Source organism: Barbus barbus (assembly GCF_936440315.1).
Source record: "Barbus barbus genome assembly, chromosome: 5".
NCBI lineage: Eukaryota > Metazoa > Chordata > Actinopteri > Cypriniformes > Cyprinidae > Barbus > Barbus barbus.
Window position 1 is genome coordinate 26,441,528 of NC_136733.1, and position 27,142 is coordinate 26,468,669.

The 27,142-nt window shown below is 37.7% G+C and overlaps 4 protein-coding genes across 7 annotated transcripts in view; all 4 read right to left on the reverse strand.

Annotated features, from left to right (window-relative positions):
- Window positions 1-10,877, reverse strand: part of LOC306869956 (BMP-2-inducible protein kinase-like) — a 38,702-nt gene extending 27,825 nt beyond the window's left edge. For both annotated transcript variants that reach the window (XM_079416928.1, XM_079416929.1), the window contains exon 1: window positions 10,016-10,877. In XM_079416928.1, coding sequence (XP_079273054.1) covers window positions 10,016-10,154 — 139 coding nt within the window. In that variant the 5' untranslated portion in view covers window positions 10,155-10,877. The remainder of the gene's footprint in view (window positions 1-10,015) is intronic.
- Window positions 10,878-12,989: 2,112 nt separating this feature from the next.
- Window positions 12,990-16,756, reverse strand: LOC306869830 (annexin A3-like). The gene is made up of 14 exons (XM_079416754.1): window positions 16,675-16,756; window positions 16,316-16,342; window positions 16,161-16,211; window positions 15,900-15,987; window positions 15,693-15,787; window positions 15,496-15,609; window positions 15,242-15,332; window positions 15,088-15,167; window positions 14,953-15,009; window positions 14,309-14,402; window positions 14,114-14,209; window positions 13,942-14,000; window positions 13,748-13,870; window positions 12,990-13,506 (listed from the first exon to the last, which is right to left on the reverse strand). The coding sequence occupies exons 2-14, from the start codon at window positions 16,328-16,330 to the stop codon at window positions 13,447-13,449; spliced, it is 1,023 nt and encodes a 340-aa protein (XP_079272880.1). The 5' UTR covers window positions 16,331-16,342; window positions 16,675-16,756; the 3' UTR covers window positions 12,990-13,446.
- A 294-nt stretch (window positions 16,757-17,050) lies between these two features.
- LOC306870359 (annexin A3-like) lies at window positions 17,051-21,324 on the reverse strand. Of its 3 annotated transcripts, none has more exons than XM_079417586.1 (14): window positions 21,076-21,324; window positions 20,805-20,836; window positions 20,662-20,709; window positions 20,206-20,293; window positions 19,999-20,093; window positions 19,802-19,915; window positions 19,548-19,638; window positions 19,394-19,473; window positions 19,259-19,315; window positions 18,564-18,657; window positions 18,369-18,464; window positions 18,197-18,255; window positions 18,003-18,125; window positions 17,051-17,771 (listed from the first exon to the last, which is right to left on the reverse strand). In XM_079417586.1, the coding sequence occupies exons 2-14, from the start codon at window positions 20,817-20,819 to the stop codon at window positions 17,712-17,714; spliced, it is 1,020 nt and encodes a 339-aa protein (XP_079273712.1). In that variant the 5' UTR covers window positions 20,820-20,836; window positions 21,076-21,324; the 3' UTR covers window positions 17,051-17,711. The 3 variants fall into 3 exon arrangements, with proteins under 3 accessions (XP_079273712.1, XP_079273713.1, XP_079273714.1); XM_079417587.1 differs by having other exon boundaries at window positions 21,043-21,098; XM_079417588.1 differs by lacking the exon at window positions 19,802-19,915 and having other exon boundaries at window positions 21,076-21,190.
- Window positions 21,325-21,433: 109 nt separating this feature from the next.
- The window catches only part of LOC306870323 (extracellular matrix organizing protein FRAS1-like), a 129,078-nt gene continuing 123,369 nt past the window's right edge, over window positions 21,434-27,142 (reverse strand). Inside the window, exons 69-74 of the mRNA XM_079417533.1 lie at window positions 26,334-26,493; window positions 26,130-26,246; window positions 25,739-25,905; window positions 25,453-25,658; window positions 23,541-23,687; window positions 21,434-23,269 (exon numbers count right to left, since the gene is read on the reverse strand). Of these exons, the coding sequence (XP_079273659.1) occupies window positions 22,694-23,269; window positions 23,541-23,687; window positions 25,453-25,658; window positions 25,739-25,905; window positions 26,130-26,246; window positions 26,334-26,493 (1,373 nt within the window). The 3' untranslated portion in view covers window positions 21,434-22,693. The remainder of the gene's footprint in view (window positions 23,270-23,540; window positions 23,688-25,452; window positions 25,659-25,738; window positions 25,906-26,129; window positions 26,247-26,333; window positions 26,494-27,142) is intronic.

A 27,142-nucleotide genomic window follows, 5' to 3' on the forward strand; every position in this document is an offset into this window, starting at 1 on the left:
CATTGTTTTTAAGCGTTTTTAGTTTCTAGTTTCAGAGGCAACACATGGCTGAAGAAAAAACATTCAGCCTGACCTAATCAACAAAGGTCTCGTTTACACTGCAGGTCTTGATGCCCAATTCTGATTTGCTGCCTATATTGGCTTGGTTCCCCAATACAATTCGCATTCCGGGGGCTAAATATAACGTTATTGGGGTCGCTTCAAACCGCAGACATGAAAAACAACCCACGGCAACAGTGTTAAAGTAGCCCTGCGGACTTGGCAACACTGCGCCTCCACACGTGCTTCTTCCTGAGAATAATGACATTAAAGTACCCAATTGTCGCAGTTTTAATGACGTACAAAACACAATGCCTAAAAAGTAGTTAACTATTGCCTTATTTTGCTCTATATCAGAGAAAATAGTTTCAAACAAAGTCCCAGCAAAGCCGCTGTGCATATCCATTCAAACACAGCAGTGTTTCATGAATGAACTGGGTTTTTAAATGAATCTAGTGAGTCAATGATTCAATTACCCAACTTCATAACTACAACACTGATCAACTACTTCTCATAAAGTAAAAGTGGACCGGAAGCATATTTTCAAACAAATTAGAGACTCGTGAATATCAGTTCAGTAAGTCCACAGGAACAAGTGCTTCTCTCAATAACGCCTAACTAGGGCTGGGCAAAAAATCGATTTAATCGATTTATCGATTTTGTAGTTTAAACGATTTTTATTTTGCAAACTCGAGTTTTTTGCCACAATAGTTTTTTCGGACTTTTCCGCGTTTCGTCATTGTGGGTTACCGTAGCGTGATATGAGCCAGCCCCCGCCCCGCGTAACACAGTCAAAACAACATGGCAGCGTGTAGCAGAGAACTACTTCCAGAGAAAGGCACAGGTAATTCCGTAATTTGGAAATGGTTTGGTTTTGATGCAGCAGACGAAACACAGACGAAGCCTTGCTGCAAAATATGTTTCAAGGCTGTTGCTACTGGAAGCAGCAGTACAACAAATCTTTTCCAGCACCTGAGGAATAAACATCCCGAAGAATGGGAGAAGTGCAGCCGGCTCCGTAGCGAAAACGGCTCCTCTAGCACACCTGCTAAAAAGCAAACTACACTTCCTGAGAGCTTTACAAACTGTGTGCCTTATGATAAGAACGGAGCGCGATGGAAAGCGATTACAGAGGCGATCACGTTTTATATTGCCACAGACATGCTGCCAATTTATTCTGTCGAAAAGCGAGGCTTTAATCACATGCTGAAAGTATTAGATGCGAGGTACGTTGTCCCCAGTCGCAAGTATTTCGCCGATGTAGCGCTGCCTCACCTGTACAATACAACTCGGGAAAAGATCCGCAGTGAGCTGGAGGAGATGCAGTTTTACTCAGCCACAACGGACCTGTGGTCCAGCCGGACGATGCAGCCATATCTGAGGCTGACGGTTCACTACATCAACACTAGTTGGACTCTGCGCAGCATCTGCCTTCAGACAGCGTATTTCCCCGACAACCACACTGCTGACATAATTGCCCATGGCTTAAAAGACGCTCTCAGCTCCTGGGGACTTTCGGAGTAACGACTCGTCTGCATGACAACTGATAGTGGCACCAACATCATAAAAGCCCTTAAGGACAACAACTGGCCCAGCTTGCAGTGTTTTGGCCACAGACTCCACAACGCTATAGGTAAGAGTTGGTGTAAGAATAAATAGGTGCACATACTTGCACGTTGTAAAGTACTGTTTGCTCATAATTTAATAGCCAGAACATGGTATATATTTCAACTGGTTTACACACATAGACTGGGTTACATAAATAAACCTGACTTTTCCTTAATCTGCATTCATTATACATTATGTATTAAACTGTGTTACAGCTATTAAAATTGTGATAAAAGTACAAAACAATTTTGAAAACTCACGTAATCAAATATATAGTTTAAGCTTGGAGTGACAAAAATATACTAAATATCTTTTCACATTCATTACAGAGAATGGTGTGAAGGATCCAAGGATCGTTCGGGCCATAGGGGTTTGCAAAAAAGCTGTATCAGCCTTCTCCTACAGCTGGAAAAAAAGGCGAGACATGACAGAGGTGCAGGCTGAGCTTGGACTTCCCCAGCATCTTTTGATCTCAGAATCCCCAACACGTTGGGGGTCTCGTCAAAAGATGATTGAGCGCTTTCTTGAGCAAGAGAAGGCAATAACTCGTGTCCTGGGTGCGGACAAGAAAACGCGTCATCTTGTTCCCACGTGGCAAGATTTGGAAGTATTAGAAGCCACCAACAAAGCAGTGAAACCTCTCCAGGGATTCACTGATGCACTGTCAGGGGAATCATATGTCAGTGTGTCATGCATCAAACCAGTTCTGCATTTGTTTAAAACAAGTCTCCTCCTGCCAGAGGAGGAAGATTTGGAGCTAACAAAAACAATCAAAGCTAACATCATGCGTTACCTCGAAAGTAAATACTGTGATTTGGAGAAAGAGGAACTTTTGGACATGGCCACACTTTTAGACCCGAGGTTCCGTACAACCTACATTGATGCAAGCAAACTGGAAGTTGTCAAAAAAAGAGCGGTGTCTGAGATCTCTGCTCTCTGCAACTCTACCACAGAGGAAGCTGGTCCCTCAGCTGTTCAAGAGAACACCCCACCAAAAAAGAAAATGACTCTGGGTGCCTTCTTTAAAAACAGTGCACCATCCAACACGCCACAACCACAATCTGAGAAAACAAAAATTGAGACTGAGCTTGCAACGTATTTCCTTATTCCAGACATAGAGCCAGACACAGATCCTCTTGAATGGTGGAAGCTGCATCAGTCCAACTTTCCAAGGCTAAAAAATATCTTTCTATTCCAGCCACTAGTGCCCCCTCAGAGAGGGTATTTAGTGTGGGTGGGGGAATAGTTACCTGCAACCGGGCCTGCCTTAAGCCAGAGGTTGTGGACAGGCTCATCTTTCTTGCAAAAAATGTTTAGAATGAGCATGCACAATGTTTCAGAGATCTAACAAGCACGTGTTTTGTTGTTATAGATAAAAGTTTACATTTGTTCACTCTTTGAGCAGGCTATATGTCTGCCACAGGCATATTTCATTTTTTATATTCACACTATACTGAGAAGAGTTTTTTTTTTATTATTGTAATGTTATGTTACAAAATTTGTAATTATCTGATTTCTTGAACAGAAAATTTAAGCTACTGTGAAGTTGTTGCACTTTTGCTTAAACTTGGGTTAAAGCTTGAAATTGTTGAATGACAGAGCCTCATTTACTTTTTGTTTTGGGATTCTACGCATTTTAACTCTTGAGGACAATCATAGCAATAAAATTGCACTTTTGACACTATATCTGATGCCTGCAGTCATTTTTTAAGTGCATTGGAAAAAAAAAAAAAATCGAAAATCGAATCGAAACTCGAATTTCTCTTTAAAAATCTAAGATTTTTTTTTTAGGCAAAATCGCCCAGCCCTACGCCTAACTGTTTAGATACAAGGGAGTCTCATGCACTCTCTGTTGCTCTTTCTTCCTTTAGGAATGTGTGATCATTTGCTCCCGCATTCCAGAGAAGAGCTTCAAAATCATGACATCAACAAGTACACACCCCATGCAATGCATAACAAGAAAGCAACCTCTATTTTTAAGACCACTTGTCCATCTTGTGGAAATTGTCATAGAACATACCAGAAAGACAGGATAACTGTTTAGCGTTTAATAAAAAATTTGAGGTGTATGCTATTAACACAGGGCTCTACAGTGCGACCAAACACTACTGCGTACGACTATGAAAAATATTTAGGAGCACCACTGCAACTGACCCGATCAGCATATTTGTGTTTGCGCTGAGTGTGCTTTAAAGGTTTCTAATGTACTTACGTGTTTTTGCAGCATTGAATGTGTCAAAGACGTATCCTCTCATTATAACAAAAAAAAACGTGTAGACAGTGCAAATAAGAGATTCATTGTGCAGTGTAAGGAGCTTCGAGTTTTGTGAGATCGCGATAAACTAAGATGAGTGACAGCTTATTATTAAGGGAGTTTGCAAATGTGATATTGATTTAATACAACAGTTCGTTAAACAAGAAGTTAATGTTAAGTGACTTATATTGTCTGACTACAACACTATTGCCTTATTTTGCTCTATCATCAGCGAAAATTGTTTCAAACAAAGTCAAAGCCAAGCCGCTGTGCATATCCATTCAAACACAGCGGTGTTTCGTTCATGAATGAACTGCGTTTTTAAATTAATCTAGTGAGTCAATGATTCAATAACCCATTCACAAAGACAGTCACGTACTTCATTCCTGAATGAATCAGCCGTTCGAACTAATTAATTAAATTAATGATTCAGTGATCAAATCAGTGACATACCGCCACCTATCGGCAGTTTCAGTTTGATTTTTAATGTATCTTTTCTGTCATTTAAATCCGTTAATATTTCTACATTCAAAATTGTATTGAATTTAATTGCACTTATGCAACCTCTGAGCCTCATTAAACATCTGAAAATACACCTACAAGCCACTTGTGTTCTTCTGTACCACCTCTGTAATGCAAATTTATTTCTTAAATTCTGATTTCATTTGATTGATATCTTATTCTACTTGTTTTTATTCTGTTGTGTTAATTAGAAATGATAAAAAGCTTATATTTTTTTTATTTGAAAAATTACATACTTTTAATAAAGTTATAAAAATGCCATTACAAAGGTAAAAACAAAATTCCCTGTAAATCCCTTTAAGGAGTCAAATATCACCTCGTAATGGGAAGGTTCATTTTTGATTACTGATTTGAAGGTGCTCCTAAATTGTTTAAATTAGGTTAAATTAAATTAAATTAAGTGCTCCTAAATAGAAAAGTAAGAGTAGAGCCCTCTAACAGTTTATTTACTTTCTGGTAGGACATTTGTCTGCTACAATTCCTCATCCTCTCACCAACCATCAATATAAATAAAATCTAAAAAGACATCTATATAATAAGTTTGCAGTCTCACTCTGCCGTCTAAACAGTCTTCATTGTTCAGGATGACAAGTGGATCTGGTCATATGCCAAACAAAACACAAAACAACTGCTAAAGACCATTCACCACATGCAATCAGCAACATACTGATTTAGACAAAGGGATTAGAGCTAAATCACAGTTAGATAACAGGGCTCGCAAAATCGCTAGCCCGACGTCCCGGGGCTATTGTGTTTTGCAGTTGGGCTACCAAAATGTATTACTGCCCTGCCCGACGGGCTACCTTAAATACAGGGCTCCCACGCAATGTTCCCTCTAAGCTGAGTGCGCGCGTGGCCGCGCAGAAGAAATAATGTGCATCGCGCACACAAAAATGAGTTGGGAAGCCATTTGATTAAATGCTGCCAGTAAAAGGGAAAGAATAGCAATGCTCGGACAAACAGCTATAGAGCTGATGTCACGACAGAGTTAGAGCAGGTGAATGCGGGTTTCATAGAAAGAGAACGATGTGCATCAATTGAGTCGCTGTAGAAACGGAATACTTCAATGGTTGCGGTGCACTCAACACGAGAGACAATGCAAACGCAATGACATGTGAAATAAAACGTCCTCATGTATTAAAGAAGAGTGGCTTGATTAAGTGCTGGAAATAGCGAGGATGGGCAAAGAATGGTCACAAAACTCTGAAACATGTACAGTCACACACAAGAGTATTGTACAAACTGTACTTCATAACGATGTTTAGACTTAAAACTCTTGCTGAATTCAAATCCAATTAATAGTCGATTGTATGAAATGCAAGTGCATATACTACGTGACACAGTGTCATCAGCGGCTCAGATGGAGGGAGTCTATGGAGACTCCTATGTTCGTTAGTGCATCCCAAAACACAACACTTGAAATGCCTCTTTGGCGCTGACATTGCATATCTCAGCAGCTAAAGCAAGTAATCATTAATTGCGGAGACAGACCACAGCTTCTCATTCAGGGCTGCGTTTATGCTTATAGGGCAGCGTCACAAATGGGTGGGACTTTTTCCCCTCGGTGACGTGAACAGAGGGAGAATCTGAAACAGCTCGTTCTGAGAGACTGTTTATGATTTTTTTAGATTATAAAAAAAATGAGTGAGATTTTTACCATTATAGGAGGGTTGTTTTCACACACTGCGGCCACACAACTCTGTTCAAACACCTTATAAAAGTGATTTTTGCATAATAGGTCCCCTTTAAACTGATAAGAAAGAGACAAGGTCATATTTATTAATGTATCGGAGCATGCGACAAGTGAAAAGGCCAAAAAAATAAAACTGCTTAGGCCTGTATTGACACTGAAAGATGCCAACACCCATGCACTCGATGCTGAGAAACTAAAAAGACCGTTTCCAGCAACTAAACACAACAGAGGCCCGTTTCAACATATGTCAAGAGACCAAAGCTGAAATGTCAGGGTTGACAGATGACTGAACTCTCCTTCATCAATGCCCTCAACAGTCAGTAGGACATACAGGCCCTATAGCAGAGAAGTAAGGAGATAAGGAAATCAGAGTGGCTCTTCTTAACACAGTCATTCACCCAGCACATGCTCAGTGAGTGGGGTAACACCTCCACACACGACTCTTTCAAGGTCAGTCCAATAATGTTCCAATCGAAAGTGCAGTAGAATGTCCTTACATTAGGAACCGCTCTTAATCAGTTTGGTGTCAATTGACTCCAACAGATATTGTTATAGAAGAGATCAAAGACCAAAGCGGATTCTGTCAGTCACATTAAGAAGTGAAACCGGGCAAAACAATCAAGTCACAACCAGGTTTGTTGGCAAAAGAAAGCAGTCCTTCCAGGGCTTGTTGACAGAAAGGTGCAGGTGACCACACAAAGCTAAGTTGATGCATTCTGCATTTAACATGCATGAAAACAATGAACGCTCACTAAATTACTCTGGCAATTTACAGACACAAAAGATCTTTATTCTGTCCCAACAGATGAAATCAGCTGTTTCACTGCATTTCACTTCTGCATTTCAAAACTAAAAGAGGCTTCATTCAAGGGCCTCATATATCATCTCATTATATAACAATCACACAGAAAGGCTCTTGGAGAGCTACTGTAATCGGGGCAAATGAAACCTTCCTATCCAGAATCGTAGCCCTTAGCCCAAATGCCAACGCATCCTCTGCCAACTCCCCAGCTGTCTCTAATGAGTTGCTTGGAATAATTTATTGGAACAATAATAACAAAGCATTGTGGTCATGCAGGAGGGATAAACAGTCAGGCTCAATGAGCAAACACAAAAGCAGCAACTTCCATCACAGGATGGTGTGCTGCATTGTTTCAACAACCTTTTAACAGTTGGTCAAACACAACAACAAAAGGGCCATAAACCACCTATCCATTACTCTAATAGCAGGCAGATAATCCGGATATGATTTTAACAAAATGTACAATCCTGTCATAATTTACTTCCTTTTGTGGAATTATGCATATCAGTCTTTTTCCACACAATAACATTTGTTCTGCCCAAAATCTACTGTCGTGTTCTATAGAGGAATGTCACATAGATTTAAAACAATATGGGGATGAGTAAATGATAGAACTTTTATTTATGGGAGAACTATCCCTTTAAGACAGTCAAATTAACAGTATACATTCAAAACAGAACATTTTCATAACTGTCTGTCTTTTGTCAGGTTTGTTGACTATAGCTATAAAGGGGTGTGTATTGTACTGAAAACATGCCCATGCATGACACAAAATATACATTACAAATATCTGGAGAACAGTTCAACCAAAAAGGAAAAATCTGTAATCATTTAGTCACCTTTATGTAGTTTTTAAACATGTATGGCTTACTTTCTTCTGTGAAACATAAAATTTAATATTTGGAGAAATTAAAAGTACTCACCAAAACTACTTGGTTACCAACACTCTTCAATACCTACCAACAAACCTTCTGTTGTGTTCCACAGAAGAAAGAAGTGAAGTTCATTGTAACCACATGAGGGTAAGTGAATGAGAATGTTAAAATTAAAATAAACCAACCCAGTAGAAAATTTAAAATAAAAACACCTTTCAAATTCAACACTAGTTTGTGAGGGTGAACTTTTGCACCTACGGCAAATTATATAATTGTGCGGCCCAGTCAGCAAGTTCGGAGCTGTCAAGTTGCCGTTCAGTCAAACTCACAGAATTTACAACATTTGCATTGGAAACAAACACCCTAGTACTTGTATTACAGTCACATTACATGACAAAACTGTGAGAATGATCAAGCATTTTAGACGATGCTGAGCAAAACAATACAATAAAACAAACAACAATATACTGAAAAATAAGATCAGTTGAAAAGGATAAATAAAATGTGCAACAACTGAGATTTTCACCATATAATGTTTATAGCTGTCCGGTAGAGATTATCAAGACATCAAGCTACTCAAATCTCTCATAGTGTAACTAAAATAAATAATAAAAAATATAGCTGCAAGCAGCAATTACCGGGGTTCAAGCACTTAAGGTGGTCTTGGCTAACTTGGATGTATGGCTGACAGTTAAACATCCAAAATGGAGAATAGGCTCACAGACACACAACACACATACAGACACACTGAAATTAAATGATTAAACTAGTATATTAATACTGTATAAGAATATTTACACAGACACACACATACATAGACATACATGCATACACATTTTGTTGCAGATATAGATATTTGAAACAAGTGATGATAGGTGACAAAACTTATAAGTCTTCTGATTTTAAGAGTTTGTGTCTCATTTTCAGGTTTCTCTGTGATCATATGGCAAAATTGGAAAAACTGACATATCTATATGAACAAAACGTTAAACTTTAATTAAAAGTGATTTTAAATGTTATAACAGTGATTTTATAATATCTGCATAAGAAAACCTATTAACAGTACCGTTTTAGTGTTTAATAAGCCTATTATTGGTCTTCCGCTGCCATCTAGTGGTTATAAATTGGAATTTATCATACAACACTGTGTTTTAAGCTTTATAACTATTAAAGTGATATTTTTTGCCCATTCTCTCTTAAATTTTGCATGCTTGTTTAGAATGAAATTATGCATCATTGAGAGAAGTTGATGGCTAGAATATTCCTGCAGGGGTTTGGTTCCGATCGGGCGATAAACCTAGGACTAGTTCGCAAAAGTATGTTTGGGATATAGGTCAATTTTACGGTGCGTCAGAGCAAAAACTCGCATATATTTGTTCGTGCTAACCGAAGGATCGCAACGATGTAAAGTTTTTGAGTCTACGACAAACGGTTTACGAGCTATGGCCAAAAATGTCCGATTTTTTTTTTAGCGCTGTAGCGCCCCCGATTGGGACGAGCCTTTGTATCTGATAAAACGGCCGGACTACTACCATCTGACCAAGTTTCAGCTCTCTAGGCCTTACGGTTTGGGCTGCACGATCAGTTTTAGCGCGGAATAATAATAATAGTAAAAAAAATCCTAACAAATACAATAGGGTTTCAGCACTGCGTGCTTGAACCCCTAAAAACTGTGGCCTGTAGAAGGAAGATGTGATAACCTTTGTTTTATTATCTCAATGTATTTTTGTGCAAAGGTAATTGTAGTAATTGTTGGAAAATAAAACAATTACATGTTTGAAAAGGGCCTGAGCTTTCACTAAAACTCGTGTGCTTAAAAGTTAAACAAGGACAAGACGTAAGGCACCGACAGTTTCTCTCATAGTTTGGTTTGGTCAGTCCACACCTCTTGATCCAAAACAATTTGATCATTAACAGTGACAAAGGCATTAAATGACATCAGATTATATGAAAGCATCATCTCTCTCTATGAATTAATGGGAAGGGCAAGCACCAAGCTAGTTCCTCTTTTTATGGCAAGGAACAACATTACTGTTAGAACTCAAAGCATGGATATGGCGAGGTGCAACCTGTAGTAACCGCATGTTTACCTTGATATATCCTCCTTGAACTGCTTATGGCTCTATGAAACATGTCTGGGGGATTTGGGGGGCTCTTATAAACTTCACCAGTAAGTTTTGCCAACTCGTTATGTGTGTGGCCCAAACATATGGACCCATTACCTTCAGCGATCAGCTCTTCCACCGTCACTTGGCATCGACCGACAGCAAACACCTTCCCGATGTAGTTGCTGCTTCCAGTCCCAGATCCACCGCCCAGACTTCCGCTCTCTGACTTCGGCATACGCGAAAACTTCTTCATTCTTGCCTCTTGTGTTCCCGCCTTCCCCAAACGAACAGTTCCAAACACGCCAAAGACGCTTAAAAATCCAATCTGCTCATCTCAGCTCTATTGTCCAGCATGCTGAGAGATGCTCTCCCGATATGCGCCAGGCACTTCAGTGCTCGAGGGACGCAGAAGGGCGTAGCTGAACGCTTCCTTATTTCCTCCAAAGCCCGATGAAGCTACTGCATAGAAGTAAACCGACAGGGCAGCGTTCTGACGTTAATGAGTGACAACAGCACGAGTGATAGCGTCCACGCTGCTGTTTTCAGGCCGACTCCAGTTGCGGCGGGCTAGCGAGCCTGTATTACGGGAGCTGGCTAACAACAACGGCGAAACGCTCAGTTCAGCCAAAGCATGCTTTTGTGTTCGGCGAAAAGCCGAAGTTGGTTGAAGTCCAGGCTATTTGAAACCAACGTGAACAACAAACAGGCAGAAAGTGGGTGTGTTAGGCGGAAGCTACGCTAGCGAAACTCTTAAACGATGACTACTGCCACTTCCTACTGCTCGCTAGCTGACTGTCTTCATCTATCTGCTTGAACAGGTCACCGTGTATCATAGTCAAATGTATCAGTACAAAAATAACCCAGAAATCCTCCGAGCGTAGGTTTCGGATGTTGCGCGAGCAGCGTCGGTTATTATTTTTATTTTTTTTTAAACGGCAGAGTGCTTCCTCGTGCTCTGGAAGTCCCCCGTCACACTGATAAAGTTCGAACTCTCGTGACTCGCCGTAGAATTGGTGGGAGGTTTGTTATTGCCCAATCCGCCTGTCTGACAACCTAACTTTGTTTTTGTCCGATTCCTTCCCATTGTCATGATTGGTGTGAGCGAGATGCGTCCTATAGATACTCGTCTCTGATGGGATGAAACGAATGACTGTCTGTTTAGCAGTTTGCTTGATAAAGATCTTAACCAATGTGTTAGTCCGCTGAAATGCGAATGGGTTGTTTGAGAGTGTGAGGTGCTAAAGAAGTGCAACTGGCACATTCTGCCAATACGATACACGTTTGAGTCACATGTTTTTTTTAAGCACTGGAGGCACAAATCCAATGTTTGTTTGTGTGTGTGTGAGAGAGAGAGTATTTTTGGATAAAATATTGAACATAAAATTAACTTAACTTGAAAAGTAAAATGGAAATGAAATAGACAAATAAACTACTTTTAATTAGCAATATTTATTACACAATAATGTAACATTCTATTTATTTATGTATGTGTATATATTATATTGTATGTATCATATTGTGTATATTCAAAGGGTTCATTATGTTGTGTTGACATCGATTTTAACCGCAACAACCATTTTTCTTAAAGTTATTTGAAATATGAGGTTTAACTACAAGCCATCATTTGCTAGTCTCTACTGATGTTATTTGGTCTAAATTTTTGACCTTGTTACCATTCATATTTATTTATTACATGCCTATTTGATTTGGATGGTTATTTAATAACAATAATTAAAAATAACAAAGTCACACAGACCAGGGACCTAATTTAACTAATGTCAAAGTTTCAGGCCCTATTTTAAACCCAATTCAAGATTTTCTGCACAGTAAATTGCCTTCGGATGATATTATATTCTCTCGGAAGTATAAAACCATAAATTAGGCCTACATAACAAATTATTTCCAATTTACTTGATATTGTTATCATCATCTTATTTTTTTAAATGGGGGAAAAAAACTTTTAAGTTAGGATTTTCTTTTTTTCTACAATACCCTACACATTTCAAACATGACTCTCGTAATTAAATTTAATTTATGTGCAGTCAGAACACTGATTCAGCACTTATAAATAATGTTGGCAGAGATGACATCAGATTGAGACAGTCACATGATGTTAACCAGTCTGAGTGGGCAACACAAGACCCTCTGAGGCTCCTCAGGTCCGTCTGTTATTCAGTTCATGCAAATGTCCTGCCCTCTAATGGTCAAACATTGCAAAATGAGCAGATGCCGTCTCATCCCAGAAAATATGTATTAATATATGCAATTCAACATATAAAAAAATTATTAATTTGCGCTCAATTAATTGCAGAACATACGCAAGCAAATCATGACCGGTTTAATTTTTTATATCCAGAAAAGAAAAATATCAAGGGCTAAACCAAATGTATATATTGCTTGTACAAATGTGACAGCTATCTGATAATAGCTACAGATGTAGGTCGATGGAGAGAAGAGGACGAACTGTAGTCTGGGATTATTACATGGGATTAATGAGGATCTTCTGTTCCCTCAGGCTCTTCTCCACCTCAATACAGATCAACTCCCCTGACTGTGCAAAGTTTCATGAGCAGATGACTCAACGCTGCGCGCATCGCAAGAGCACTCAGATATCTTGGTTATGTTTTTCAAAATGTGTGAAATTATGATTTTGGCTATTACATAACACTTTTGGGAGCTGTGATTTTGCATAATTATCATATTTCTAATTAAAAGTAGAATCCATTGTCATATTTATTAAAATAACCAAGGTCCAATTTCCCCCCTCTTTGTTCTTTGATCTTTTATTTATTTACCAAAAGTAGGTATAGGTCTATATGATCTGCAGGAAAATCTGCCTACAATATAACCTAAAATGTGCTATGAAAAGGGTAACTGTCAGAATGAACAGTTCAAGCAGGAACCATATGGTAAGAGTAAGGCCTTATTAGAAGGTAATTATTTTTTTCTTAATGACATTTACATCTGGCAAACTGCCATCAATACTGAGATAATTAACGTGCAGCAGGCAAATTCAATGAAATTATAGAAGCAGAAACAGATATGGAAAGAACAGAGTGACATTTGGGACAATGATTAAGAAACCAATAGGTGGTATAAATAATTTTATACATTATTTTGCCCAGACAACATGTAAAAGCTCTCATGCCGATCCAAATAATATCAAAGGACAAAAGGACAAAAAAGTGATATGCTAAATTTATTTTTTCATTAGAACAAAAACTGAAATGCAGGAATATTCATAGTAATTTCTTTATTGTTTTTAATATTCATGATTTATCAGAATTCCAACATTGCAGTATATTTTGCAGTGTTTGTCATTGCACACTTGCTATTGAGTAATTTAGCCTTATGAGTAATTTCGACAAAGAAACAGGAATGTTTTAAACAGCAATCATTACTCTGTGCCTTTACCTGCAAGTAAACCAGCCACATAAACTACATATTTTCTGAAAAAGCTTAAAAAATGATATTACATTTACATGTACTCATTTAACAGACATTGCAAAATAACCAAACAGGACATCATTAGTAGCATTTCTGGGTTAGTCTTCTCCTCCACAAATCATCTTCAAGCAATCACCGTAGTTGCCAGACACATCAGACTGAAATAGAAATGAGCAATGTCACTCATCATAACATCAAATACAAAACTCATCTAAAATTAGTTTCATTTGCATGGAATATAGTGCCACAGATATGGTCATTGTCAGATATGAAGAATGGATTATGTCAAATTCTCCAAATTAGTGGTGTACTAATAGGTTTCTAGCATATTTTAAAGAAGAATGGCAGACGGCCTGAACCTGTCCTAAAGTGTTTATACCATCAGTGGAGAATACTTACATTTATTTCCTTGTAGAGTGAACACTGATAGAGCTTCTTGAATTCAGCTCTGATGTCCAGCATGTCAACCTCTCCACGGCTGACCATTACTCTGGTCAGAGTGGTTTCATCTGTACCAGCTCCCTGCAGGTTCACAAATAAACATCAGTGTTGTACAAACACAATGACAGATAATAATCTGTTTCTATCTGTACCTTCATGCTTTTATAGAGTTTTTCAGCAAAGTATGCAGGGGTACTCATCACACACTTTACTTGAAGAAAAAAAAGTGTATTTGATTAAAAACATCGAAGTAAATTTTGCATCAAATTCCAAGTGATTTTTGTGTATTTGAATTTATAATGTATAAATACAAAATGACTGTACCAATGGCAACCAGCAGTTCCTCCAGATCCCCAGATATTTCCTTCTCAATGCTCTTCTGCAAAGTCTTGCCACTGATGTTTTTATACTCCAATATTGCTGTAACAGGACAGCAATGTCAATTCTATTCAAAACACACCTGCCATTTCAGTTTCTATGTGAAACTCTTTGAATATATTTGGATGATTAAATTGGTACTTTGTCTCAGGTGAGGGATGCTCCTTTTACAGAGGATCTCAATGAACTTGGACTCATCAGTTCCCAGTTTCTTTTCGCCTGCATGATAGAGGGCCTATGGAGGACGCAGAGAACACAACTAATCATATAAATAACATCATCTTTAATTCATGTGAACTGGTTTTGACTTGCTGCCCACAATGGATGAATCAAGTGTAAAGATCATTGCACACTGAGTCCAAAATGTTTGTTTTAATTTTTCCGTTTTTTCATATTCCCCATCCTTTCCTATCAAAATACATGCAACGGATGCAAAAACGCAGAAAATCGAACCTGATCCGAATTTTGACGGACGAAAGTTTCGGAGGCAGTGTGCAGTGACCTTAAGACTTAATTATTGAAATAAAAATGAAAACATGGTAAAAGACTAAGGTAAGGAGGTGTTTATGTACATTTTCATTGTGACTAGCAAGATTAAATGAGGACTTTGTGAAATAATATGCTTTGAAATAATATGTTTTGATGCTTTTTTGATGGAAAAACTTTTGAACACAAAATATACATTTATGCCACAGAATGATTTTTTAGTAAAACCTAATGAAAAAGGATCCTGATCTGTTATTATATAAAAGAGGACCTCAAGTTATGGAATGAGTTTCCTATACCTTTGCATCCTCTCTAGCCTTGTCTGCATTCACATTGGTGCTTTCATCCCTCGCACCCTTACAATGAGAGAAACGTCATTAATTTCCAGAGCTGCCTTTATTACAATAAACTGCTATACATGAGTATTTATTCACCTCAGCCAGCAGAAGGATTGCTTTGCCAAAATCTCCTGAAACTTCTGTCTGTAGCTTCTGCATCAGCGTTTTCTTTGTTTCTATTGGGCAAAGGGAAGGCAATTATAAATTTTTGTAACTTTCATATTTTGTTACAACAGATTCCTCATCTCACCCTCAGCATATGCGGCAGACAGCTCCTTGATCTGTTTATTTGTCCGTGAGGCAAGTATTTCTATCAGGATGTTGGTGTCCGTTCCTGCCCCCTGAAAAACAACCCATGAATGTCACGATAAATAAAGAAAGAAAAATCTGCCTCACATTGGTACAAAACATTCAAAATGCTCACATAAATCACTGAAGTTTGACTCAGAACACTGTACAGGAGTAACATTATTCCACAAGGGAAAATTAGGAGACATATCTTACTTTGATTGCTGTATTTAGCCATTTAGAATCATTAACTGCAGGCGGTCTTGCGAGCGCGACAAGCAGGTCCTCTAAGCTGCCCTGGGTGTCGCCTTTTAGGTCATTAACAAGAATCTAGACAAACAAATTAGCCAGGTTTTCATGTGAACACAAAAACACACATTCAAATGAGTATCAGTAAGAGGACACAGATTTACCCTCTTTGTGGTTTCTTCATATGCCTTTGAAATAGCCTGCTTCTGACTGCTGCTCCTGTGAGTCAGTATGTCTATCAGAGTCTTCTCAGTTGTACCTGGTAAGTGAAATTATTGTAGTTTGATGGAACATACAATATATAAGGTGACTGCAACATGAAGAATATGGGAATATATTACATGCACAATACAATACAGTAAATGATGTACCTATGCCTTCAATTGCTTTATGGAGAGCTGTAACATCTTCACTGACGTTGAAGTTAGCCTTGGCTTTAATGGTACCTCTCTCCCCTGGCTGAAGAAGAATAAGCAGTCAACCAACAAACCAATCAATAAATCAATCAATATTAAAAAAAAAAAAAAAAAAGTTAAATGTTAGACAGCTAGTCACAGTCCAGTCTCTCGAAAGGGTAGAACCGATTATACACACATATTAACACACACACACAAAGTTGTTCGTTTGTTTACCGCTGCTGTGAATGAAGCAGGAGCAGCATTCGCAACACTTTGCAAGTCTTCCTGCAACACAAGAAAATAATTAAATAGGCCTAAATAATAACGCTCTTCAAATTCACTCTTTACTTAACAGATATGACTGAATGTAGCTTTAAGATTTTACTTACCCACAGGTCTGCCATTTTTGATGAATTCTAGTGTGATAAAAGACTCATATTTCAGCTCAGAACCCATAAAGTAGCCTACATTGTTTTTCATTTTCACTTTCTTTATATTTCACAAAGATAAACAGATTTTATAGACTCAGCGATAACAGAAAAATAAGCTTTGACAAAAACGTTTTAGTAACTCCTGAGAGACTACAGCAATCACATTACCGCCTTCTCAATCTCGAATATCTGCTGCGATTCTATATCAAAAGCAGATGCGAAGTTGTTTATCAAACTAAGACTTGCCTCTGAAAGTGCTACCTACGATTATATATATATATATATCTTTTTTTAATTATTATTCAGTTTGCACTCACCTTTGCGATATAAATCAACACTGAACGTGTCCCCTGTCCGGTTGAACTTCTCCTCACCTGCTTCCTCAGGGCGTGTGCGACACGTGTCATTTTCACAACAGACATGCATTCTAACTGAGCCTCTCCCTTCACGAACAACGCGCTGCTGTAATTTACCATTTGATTCAATAGGAAAATAGCACTTTATTTTCTTAATATTCTGTAGTGATCATTTAACCCCTATGAAGGCCATATCAGCTTTTAATATTATTGTAGCCTACATCTAAAACACACTAAAATATCTCGTGGTTTTAGGTTTTCTGGCAATGAATAATATATTTTATACAAAAATTTGTAAAATTAAGCTGATAATAGATGAAATAATCATGCATTAAATATAAGCACATTGTGGAATATGTTTATTAATTTATTTCTTTGTTAAAAGGTACAGATACAAACATCCTCTTGATTATTATAGCCTGTCATAAATGATATCACCTGGCATTTTCAAAACTTGAAACTTTTAGCAAAAACGGTTCGAGACTTAGCCAAAAAAAAAAAAAAAGCTGAAACCCTTATGAAAAAAAAAAATTATTTTGTTGATCGGTGTTAAAATAACAGATCCTTTTGCATTTCAGTGGAGTCACCAGATTGACAGCAAATCTGTAGTGATTAAAACACTCTGCTGATGCACATAATGAATGAAGGACAAAAACACAAACAATTAATACTTTATGCACAACCAAAAGATGGAATTCCGTAAAATATGCATATTTTAGTTTCTAATTTTAACATGATTCATTAGCACAATTTTAATGTTTCATGTTTTCAAGTCATGTCTGCTGCTGTGAGGCACCATTCACCACCAAAAAGTCTTAAAAGTTTTGGTTTAGACAAAAACAAAAAGTATGTTTTAATTATCATAAATCGGTATGAATCTCACTCTATACCTTTATCTGCAGTAAACTGTAAATATAAGTGATATATTTCCTAAGAAAGCTGGAAATATTGTTTATTAATGAAACCAAATTATAAAATATCCCAAGGAGGTTCTTTTGTTAGTCTTCTCCTCCACAGATCATCTTCAAGCAGTCACTATAGCTGCCACATACATCTGACTGAAATAAATAAACAGCAAAATCACCCATAGTCATAATCACAGAGACAATCAGTAGACTGTACCACAACATCAGATACAAGAACAAAAAGTGAAATCATTTGTGATTTTATGATATCTCAAGGACATTATTCAACTAAACCTGAAGATTATGGACTCAATATTGTAAAGAAGAATGGCAGACGGCCTGAATCTGTCCTAAAGTGTTTATACCTCGGTGGAGAATACTTACATTTATTTCCTTGTAGAGTGAACACTGATAGAGCTTCTTGAATTCAGCTCTGATGTCCAGCATGTCAAGCTCTCCACGGCTGACCATTACTCTGGTCAGAGTGGTTTCATCTGTACCAGCTCCCTGCAGGTTCACAAATAAACATCAGTGTTGTACAAACACAATGACAGATAATAATCTGTTTCTATCTGTACCTTCATGCTTTTATAGAGTTTTTCAGCAAAGTATGCAGGGGTACTCATCACACACTTTACTTGAAGAAAAAAAAGTGTATTTGATTAAAAACATCGAAGTAAATTTTGCATCAAATTCCAAGTGATTTTTGTGTATTTGAATTTATAATGTATAAATACAAAATGACTGTACCAATGGCAACCAGCAGTTCCTCCAGATCCCCAGATATTTCCTTCTCAATGCTCTTCTGCAAAGTCTTGCCACTGATGTTTTTATACTCCAATATTGCTGTAACAGGACAGCAATGTCAATTCTATTCAAAACACACCTGCCATTTCAGTTTCTATGTGAAACTCTTTGAATATATTTGGATGATTAAATTGGTACTTTGTCTCAGGTGAGGGATGCTCCTTTTACAGAGGATCTCAATGAACTTGGACTCATCAGTTCCCAGTTTCTTTTCGCCTGCATGATAGAGGGCCTATGGAGGACGCAGAGAACACAACTAATCATATAAATAACATCATCTTTAATTCATGTGAACTGGTTTTGACTTGCTGCCCACAATGGATGAATCAAGTGTAAAGATCATTGCACACTGAGTCCAAAATTTTCGCATTAATTTTTCAGTTTTTTTCATATTCCCCATCCTTTCCTATCAAAATACATGCAACGGATGCAAAATCGAACCTGATCCGAATTTTTTTTTGACGGACGAAAGTTTCGGAGGCAGTGTGTAAACGTGATTGACACAACGTGAGCTCGTATTTATTTTTTAACGTACTAAAATGTTGGACACCTTAAGACGTAATTATTGAAATAAAAATGAAAACATGGTAAAAGACTAAGGTAAGGAGGTGTTTATGTACATTTTCATTGTGACTAGCAAGATTAAATGAGGACTTTGTGAAAGAGTATGCTTTGAAATAATATGTTTTGATGCTTTTTTGATGGAAAAACTTTTGAACACAAAATATACATTTATGCCACAGAATGAATTTTTAGTAAAACCTAATGAAAAAGGATCCTGATCTGTTATTATATAAAAGAGGACCTCAAGTTATGGAATGAGTTTCCTATACCTTTGCATCCTCTCTAGCCTTGTCTGCATTCACATTGGTGCTTTCATCCCTCGCACCCTTACAATGAGAGAAACATCATTAATTTCCAGAGCTGCCTTTATTACAATAAACTGCTATACATGAGTATTTATTCACCTCAGCCAGCAGAAGGATTGCTTTGCCAAAATCTCCTGAAACTTCTGTCTGTAGCTTCTGCATCAGCGTTTTCTTTGTTTCTATTGGGCAAACGGAAGGCAATTATACATTTTTGTAACTTTCATATTTTGTTACAACAGATTCCTCATCTCACCCTCAGCATATGCGGCAGACAGCTCCTTGATCTGTTTATTTGTCCGTGAGGCAAGTATTTCTATCAGGATGTTGGTGTCCGTTCCTGCCCCCTGAAAAACAACCCATGAATGTCACGATAAATAAAGAAAGAAAAATCTGCCTCACATTGGTACAAAACATTCAAAATGCTCACATAAATCACTGAAGTTTGACTCAGAACACTGTACAGGAGTAGCATTATTCCACAAGGGAAAATTAGGAGACATATCTTACTTTGATTGCTGTATTTAGCCATTTAGAATCATTAACTGCAGGCGGTCTTGCGAGCGCGACAAGCAGGTCCTCTAAGCTGCCCTGGGTGTCGCCTTTTAGGTCATTAACAAGAATCTAGACAAACAAATTAGCCAGGTTTTCATGTGAACACAAAAACAAACATTCAAATGAGTATCAGTAAGAGGACACAGATTTACCCTCTTTGTGGTTTCTTCATATGCCTTTGAAATAGCCTGCTTCTGACTGCTGCTCCTGTGAGTCAGTATGTCTATCAGAGTCTTCTCAGTTGTACCTGGTAAGTGAAATTATTGTAGTTTGATGGAACATACAATATATAAGGTGACTGCAACATGAAGAAAATGGGAATATATTACATGCACAATACAATACAGTAAATGATGTACCTATGCCTTCAATTGCTTTATGGAGAGCTGTAACATCTTCACTGACGTTGAAGTTAGCCTTGGCTTTAATGGTACCTCTCTCCCCTGGCTGAAGAAGAATGAGCAGTAAAAAATAAATACATAAATTGTCACTCTGGGAATTTGTCTCAAGGGCTGTGTCTCAATAACTATGGTTTTAAGTCAAAAGTTTTCTTACAGGTCAAGTACATTTTTATTTAGGCTACTCTTTAAATGTTACTGATTAAACTTAATGTTTCCTTTTTTTTTTTTTTTTACAGTTGTTTAAAAAGCCAAAAGTCTAATAGGCTGTTTAATGGGAAGTTCCATTAGGACAACATTTATCCAAGTCTTCTTGGTTTGTAAATAAATTACCTTCAAAATATAAAATATTCAAGGCCAAACGCAAATGTATTAAATTACACATACAACTAAGATGGACTAAAACAAATTATTTACCGCTGCTGTGGAAGAAGAGGGGGCACGAGCAAAATTCTCCAAGTCATCCTGCAATTCCAGACATTAAATCTCAGCAAATTTGATTTCAGCAATGTTCTGCAATATCATTTTGGGAGTGCATACGTTTGCAAAGTTTTACTTACCCACAAGTCTGACATTTTTGATTGGGCAGATTCTATAAACAAACACATTTACAGTTCAGATTCGATTAATTTCGATTTAATAAGTTTTGACCAGGTCTGTCGTATTATCACTGATTCCTGACTGACTGCAGTAATTTAAAGCACTTCTCTCTGCCTTTAAAATATGCTGGCCACCAATTGTATACCCAATGCAAATGTTACGTTAATTAAACGAATATTTATAATTAGTTCTACCTACGGTTTTTGTATACATTTAAGTCTTCGGTCTTACCTTCGCGTTACAAAGTAATAGACGAGGAGGGCTTCTGTCCGGTTTAACTCCTCACCTTCTTTTTCAGGGCGTGAGAGACATTGAGTCACGATCTCAAAAGCAATGCATTCTTACTGAGCCGCTCCCTTCTTGACTGACGAGCTGCTGACTTTCTATATAATTCAAAATTAACGTACTTTTATTTCGTTCTTCCCAAATTGTATTACCATTAGGGTACTTTTACTGTAACACATAACAATAATGTGAGGTGAAGTTGTCTTACAGGACAAAACATGTTTCGCACACAAACTCTATACCTAAACTCAAAGTCTCCTAAAATTGAAATTGGTGATAGATTAAATAAACATACACTAAATTTGAGCAAAGTGTTCCACGCATTAGGAATAGGTTTATTCATTTTATTGCTAAAAAGGCACAAGTACAGGTATCATGTTATTTTACCATAAATGATAGCACCAAAAACTGATATCGCCAAAAATGTTCTCTGTTTGATAGGCACTCACTTAGAAACACAGTAATGGACAACATGGAATACAATTCCAAATACAGAGAAATATGAGAGAGAGAGAGAGAGAGAGCTCATGAAGTAATAATTGTAGCATTTCCCACACTACACCCAGTGCTTTAAAGATTCTGGTTATTCTTGATCAAAATCAGCCCCATGTGACAAGTGATGACTTAATGCAACAATACACAACATTTGAGTGTATAAACTATACAAACGATACAAACTATAGATGTGCCTTACTTAATACATGATGTGACAATAATAGTAGACTAAATAATGCAGTATAACATGAGGTGGATAATCTTAAAAAAAAGTGAAGATTTTTGGTAGTGTTTGGTTATATCAGTACAGACAGCAGTCATATAAAACAAAAATACATTTTGTTGCCCAGTGTTGTAAAATTATAAAGGCTACAGCATTCCAATGGATTCAGCAGACTGACAACAAATCAATAGTGGTTATCAAATCGATGATCTATTTTCATACAATTAATCAAAACACTTGGTTTCTTGTTGACATGTAACAAAGGTTCACATGAACTAACAAATGCATCACTTTGGGCAGTCTATTCGGATTTGGAATTAAATAAATCACACTTGACAAATATCAGCATGGCACACTGGTGATCAGGCCAAAAGTAAATTACACAATGAGGCAGAGCATCAAAAGCCAAATCAAAATACAGGGATGACCATGTCATCCGGTAATTGCACTTAATAAACATATTTACATCACTCACCTGGCCCAAAGTGTTGCCACTTATCCTCCTTTTAAAACTTTCATGTGTTTTTACTGACAGGACAAAATAGCAGGTGCAGCGATACAAACTCTCTATTCATTTAACAAAGTGGCTGAGCTACCACTGACCGTTGTATGATTCTTACATAGAGCGATGATTTAAAACTGAGATTGGAACCGCAAGATCTGATGACACCATTATGTGTTGTTCATTAATGTTTGAGGTAGCTCAGTTGTGAAATGATTTACACTGCATAGCTGGCAAACATACTTTCCCTTTTATCCTCATGGTCATACAAAAATACATTAACATCATGTCATTACAAATATTCATAGAAAATGTTTCTTTTTCTCATTAAATACTCTAGAAGGTCAGACTTCAGTGCCGTCATTCAGATTGTTGTGCAGTTTCACCTCCAGATTGACCTGTTTGACCTTGACGCCATTGACCTTGTAGGTCTCTGGGTTTTTGTTGAGGATGTTGATGTTTCTTACAGAGCAGTGCTTGCAGTTGAGGTTTTTCTCCAGTTGTTCTATACAGACCTCCACCTTCGTGTTCAGAGGATAATCCTCTACTGCCTTTACAGGCCTCTTTTTTACAACCCTGCGGCACTTTCTGACCATGAGGCAGAAGGCTAGAAGGACCAGGAAAAGTAGGACGATGGCTGCCATGCCACCCCCAATGGATCCTCCCATCTGGGGATTGAAGGTGCCCGATGGTTCCACCTCGAGCTTCAAGGTCTTCATGTTGGTGCCATTCTTTACCTGGTCACCTTCATTGTCGTAGATCAGGGATTCATCCAGCATTAGATGACCTGAACGGTCCACCAGATCTCGACGACTTCGTTTGAGCTCGTAGGTCACTGAGCGCTGGATTCTGGGAGCAGATATGGACTCGGGTCCAATAACGTAGATGACCTGGAGGTACCACTGGTGCCCTGCCTCAACCTAAAGAAGAGCAAATGCAAATAAGCATTATAACCCCCTAAAAAACCTTTATGTATATTATAATCCCTTTATAATCTTGTCCTTTAGCCCAGTTCCCTATATGGCACACTGTCAGCCTGGCATCTTTTACTAAACAAACAGATCAAAGCACTTCCCCGAAGGGTACAACTGAATAGCTTTGGCTTTGACATTTGCCAGGATTTCTAATAATCTTCTAAAGAGAAGATCTGTTTAACCACTTGACTTTTTGGAAAAGGGTGCAGCGACTGACCTTATAAAGGGCATCCACCTTCATTGTGAAACCGTCTACACCTGGCATCACAGACAAGGACTGGAGATCAGGAATGTCAGATGCAAACTTGGCTTCAAATGGAACATCATGGAAGTAGCGATCGCAGACATCAGGCTGCATTCGGTCCTATGTGATACATTATTTACAATTATTACACAGTTCTCTGGAATACTTAATCCTGTGATCGATTATTTGTACTATATTTGAGCTAAAAGTTACCTCACAGAACTCCAGTGTTAATATTATTGTAATACCTATGGCGTGTTTGTGTTGGTCAACTGTCTTTCTTAGAGGAAGCTTTAAGCTAATATACTTCACCGTTCAAAAGATTGGGGTCATTTTTTTTTTAAAGAAGTTATTACTTTTAGTCAACGAGTATGCATGAAATTAACCAAAAGTGACAGAAAATAATTTTACATTGTAACAAAACATTTCTATTTCAAATAAATGCTCTTTTGAACTCTCTATTCATTAAATAATCCTGAAAAAATGTATCATAGTTTCTACAAACATATTAAACAGAACAACTGTTTTCAATGTTGATATTAATCAGAAATGTTTCCTGAGCGACAGTCACCGCATTAGAATGATTTCTGAAGGATCATGTGACACTGAAGACTGAAGTAATGGCTGCTGAATTATTCACTGAAATATTGAAATAAATATATATATGAAATATAATATATTGAAATGGAAAATTTTTATTTTAAGTTGTAGTAATATTTCATAATATTACTGTTTTGTCTGTATTTTTTGATCAAACATATGCAGCCTTCTTGAAGATGAGAGACATATTTAAAAACATAAAAAAACAAAAACAAAACATAAACCCCAAACCTTTGAATGGTAGTTTATATTTGATTTTTTTTTTTGTGAAAATGTACATTATCTCATACTTAATAATTAACTGTTTTTGCGTTTTCAAAACTGTGATTCATTTTCATTGCATCTTTTAAATTCTCTGCAGTTAAATCATTATAGCTGTCAGTCTCAATATTAGTTCCAAGATGCAGTTTGATCTTCAAAAAAATTGAAAATTTCCATCCACAAAAGTATATGTACTGTTACGTCCTCTAAAGTCAAAAATCTGGGCGTTATATTAGACAGCAACTTGTCCTTTGAAAATCATATTTCCCATGTTACAAAAACAGCATTCTTCCATCTTAGAAACATTGCCAAGCTTCGAAACATGCTACCTGTTTCTGATGCAGAAAAGCTAGTTCATGCATTCATGACCTCTAGACTGGACTATTGTAATGCACTGCTAGGTGGTTGTCCTGCAGCTTCAATAAACAAGCTACAGATCCAACATGCAGCGATGGAAAATGCAGTCCAGATACACTTTTTCTGTTTAAATCTAGATTAAAGACACGTCTCTTTAGCCAAGCATTCACATAATGCATCTTATAATCTTGTACTGCAGTTATATCTGATCAAATGTACATTATTATTATTCTTTAGCTTGGGTTGAACAAATAATTTTTGCTTAGATGGAACAGCAGCTACGCTAATTATGTCTCTATTTGTTTCTCTGTTTACTAGGAATTACAGAAGCTTCAGTCTGGATCCAACCCTTAAATGATCTGAGATGACCGAACACCTGAGAAAAGATGATGCCAACCCCTCAGAGGACTTCAGAGGATGCCAACGCTCAGACAACATACAGAATTACCAAATTTTGCCATAAGTTAAATATATTAAGGTTCTGCAATATATAAATATATTGTGGAAACTTAATTTCCCATAGAGCTGCTTTGCAACGATTTGTATCGTAAAAAGCACTATACAAATAAACTTGAACTTGAACTTATATCAGTTAAAACTTAACCACACTTAATGAATTTTGTTAGACTGGTTAAACTGGTCTGGACTTGTTACAATAGACACCTACCAGAAGCAGGAACCTGTGTTTGAGGTGCTTGTTCGGTTGAATGCAGCCATACTGAGGGCCTTCGTTGTACAGAGTGCCTGTGGGGTCGAAGAAGGGCACATAGCCATCCCGTCCTGTACACAAATATACTTTCTCCAGCTGCAGCTTATAGGCCGAATTCAAGCTCTGGTCAGGATTCCACAGCACTCTGCCATACAGTGTTTGACCTGATATTATCAAACAATGAATGAGTGAAAGCATAATAGAGGCGGTCATTTTTTTTGTTTCATTACGTTGCTAATTTTACCCATTGAAAAGGCTCCTTTATAGTCCATCTCAGCAACAGACATGTCTGCGAGAGCAGGATCCATTAGAAATACTTTCTCATTATTGCAAAGCTGGAACTCAGTATTCAGAGAGTAGACTACAGGAACAGGGCGGTTCGTCTGCTGGAAGGCGATGGGCAGCAAGAATCTATGGATTGAAATAGAGTGTTACAAGCCCTTGCATGTTGTTGAGTATTCTTGTTGATTCACACAAACAGTCTGCACCTGATGAAACCTGTAAAACGAGTCTACTAAAAGTGGATGACAACTGCAGTATCATTCAAGACTGCTGGCTCTGCTCAGCAAAAACGTTCCAAAGTCATTTAAGTGTCCTCCAGGAGTTATCAATGGAAAAGCACCATGGTAACATACTTCTCTGGAGCATGGGCCGTGCAGGAAAGAGGCTTGTCCCCAGAGTCGACCCATGCCTGGGTTGGCTGTACTGTGCAGGGGATGAGGAAGACTGTGTACTCCCCAGAGTAGTCTTTCCTAGAGCACAACAGAATGCACATGGTCAGTGGCATTAAGATGGATACGCTTCCTTAATATGACAGCATTAGACTTTACGCTGCTTACCTGCTGTAGGAGCTTGTGGCTCTCCAGAGCTGGTAGGGTGAATCAAAGGACTGTGCGCTCCACATCAGCTGCAGGTCAAATTCGATGCCTCCCAAGTGATCTGGAGCCATCAGATGAGATTTCTGTCCAGGGAGGGTGTGATGTTCAGGGACAAACTGACCTAGAGGAAGAGGAAAGTTTCATCAGTCAATTAGATGTTTTAGTAATGAAAATGACTGTATCTACAGTAAAAAATTTGTGAGCTTTTGTGCTTGATTTTTACCCCTATTTTGAAGAGAACTGTACTCTGCCTTTGCATTGTCTGCAAAATGTGAAATGTCACACCAAGGCAAAATACAGTAACTTCCACATTATCAATATTTGGTTGCTGCTCACCATTTACAAAATCGTTACAGTTAACACCTCTATAAAATCTAGTGATCATGGGCTGTATATGGAATATACAAATGTGACTGTATTAATTGTTTTTTTTGACCGTAACAAGCAGACTAAAACATACCGTTTTTATTTGCTATGCTCACTAACGTAAAAGAATGCTAGACAGCGTAATTGCTTTTATTTTGACTTGAATGAAAATAGCCAAACCTAAAAGAACGACTTGTGGATTGATTTGAACGCTAGCAAGCAGGAATGCTCAGAATGCTTGTGGATTTAACATCTCCGGCGACGTTCACCGCAATGGATTAATTTTATCGGGTTACAAGGTAGGATATGGATTTAATTGCAAACTGTTAGTACTCATTTTATGATTGATCATGCTACATGCTACATGCTAGTCCACATGCGTCCAACTAGAAGCGACAGCCTGG

What these genes read in the sequence shown, in the direction of transcription:
- LOC306870359 (XM_079417586.1), bottom strand. An exon ending in AGGCTAGAGAGGATGCAAAG is followed by an intron (nt 18,658 to 19,258) that starts GTATAGGAAACT and finishes CGTCCTCCATAG; the next exon opens with GCCCTCTATCATGCAGGCGA. An exon ending in AACTCTATAAAAGCATGAAG is followed by an intron (nt 18,126 to 18,196) that starts GTACAGATAGAA and finishes GTGAACCTGCAG; the next exon opens with GGAGCTGGTACAGATGAAAC.
- LOC306869830 (XM_079416754.1), bottom strand. An exon ending in TAAAGCAATTGAAGGCATAG is followed by an intron (nt 15,788 to 15,899) that starts GTACATCATTTA and finishes TTCACTTACCAG; the next exon opens with GTACAACTGAGAAGACTCTG. An exon ending in CATCCCTCACCTGAGACAAA is followed by an intron (nt 14,210 to 14,308) that starts GTACCAATTTAA and finishes GTCCTGTTACAG; the next exon opens with CAATATTGGAGTATAAAAAC.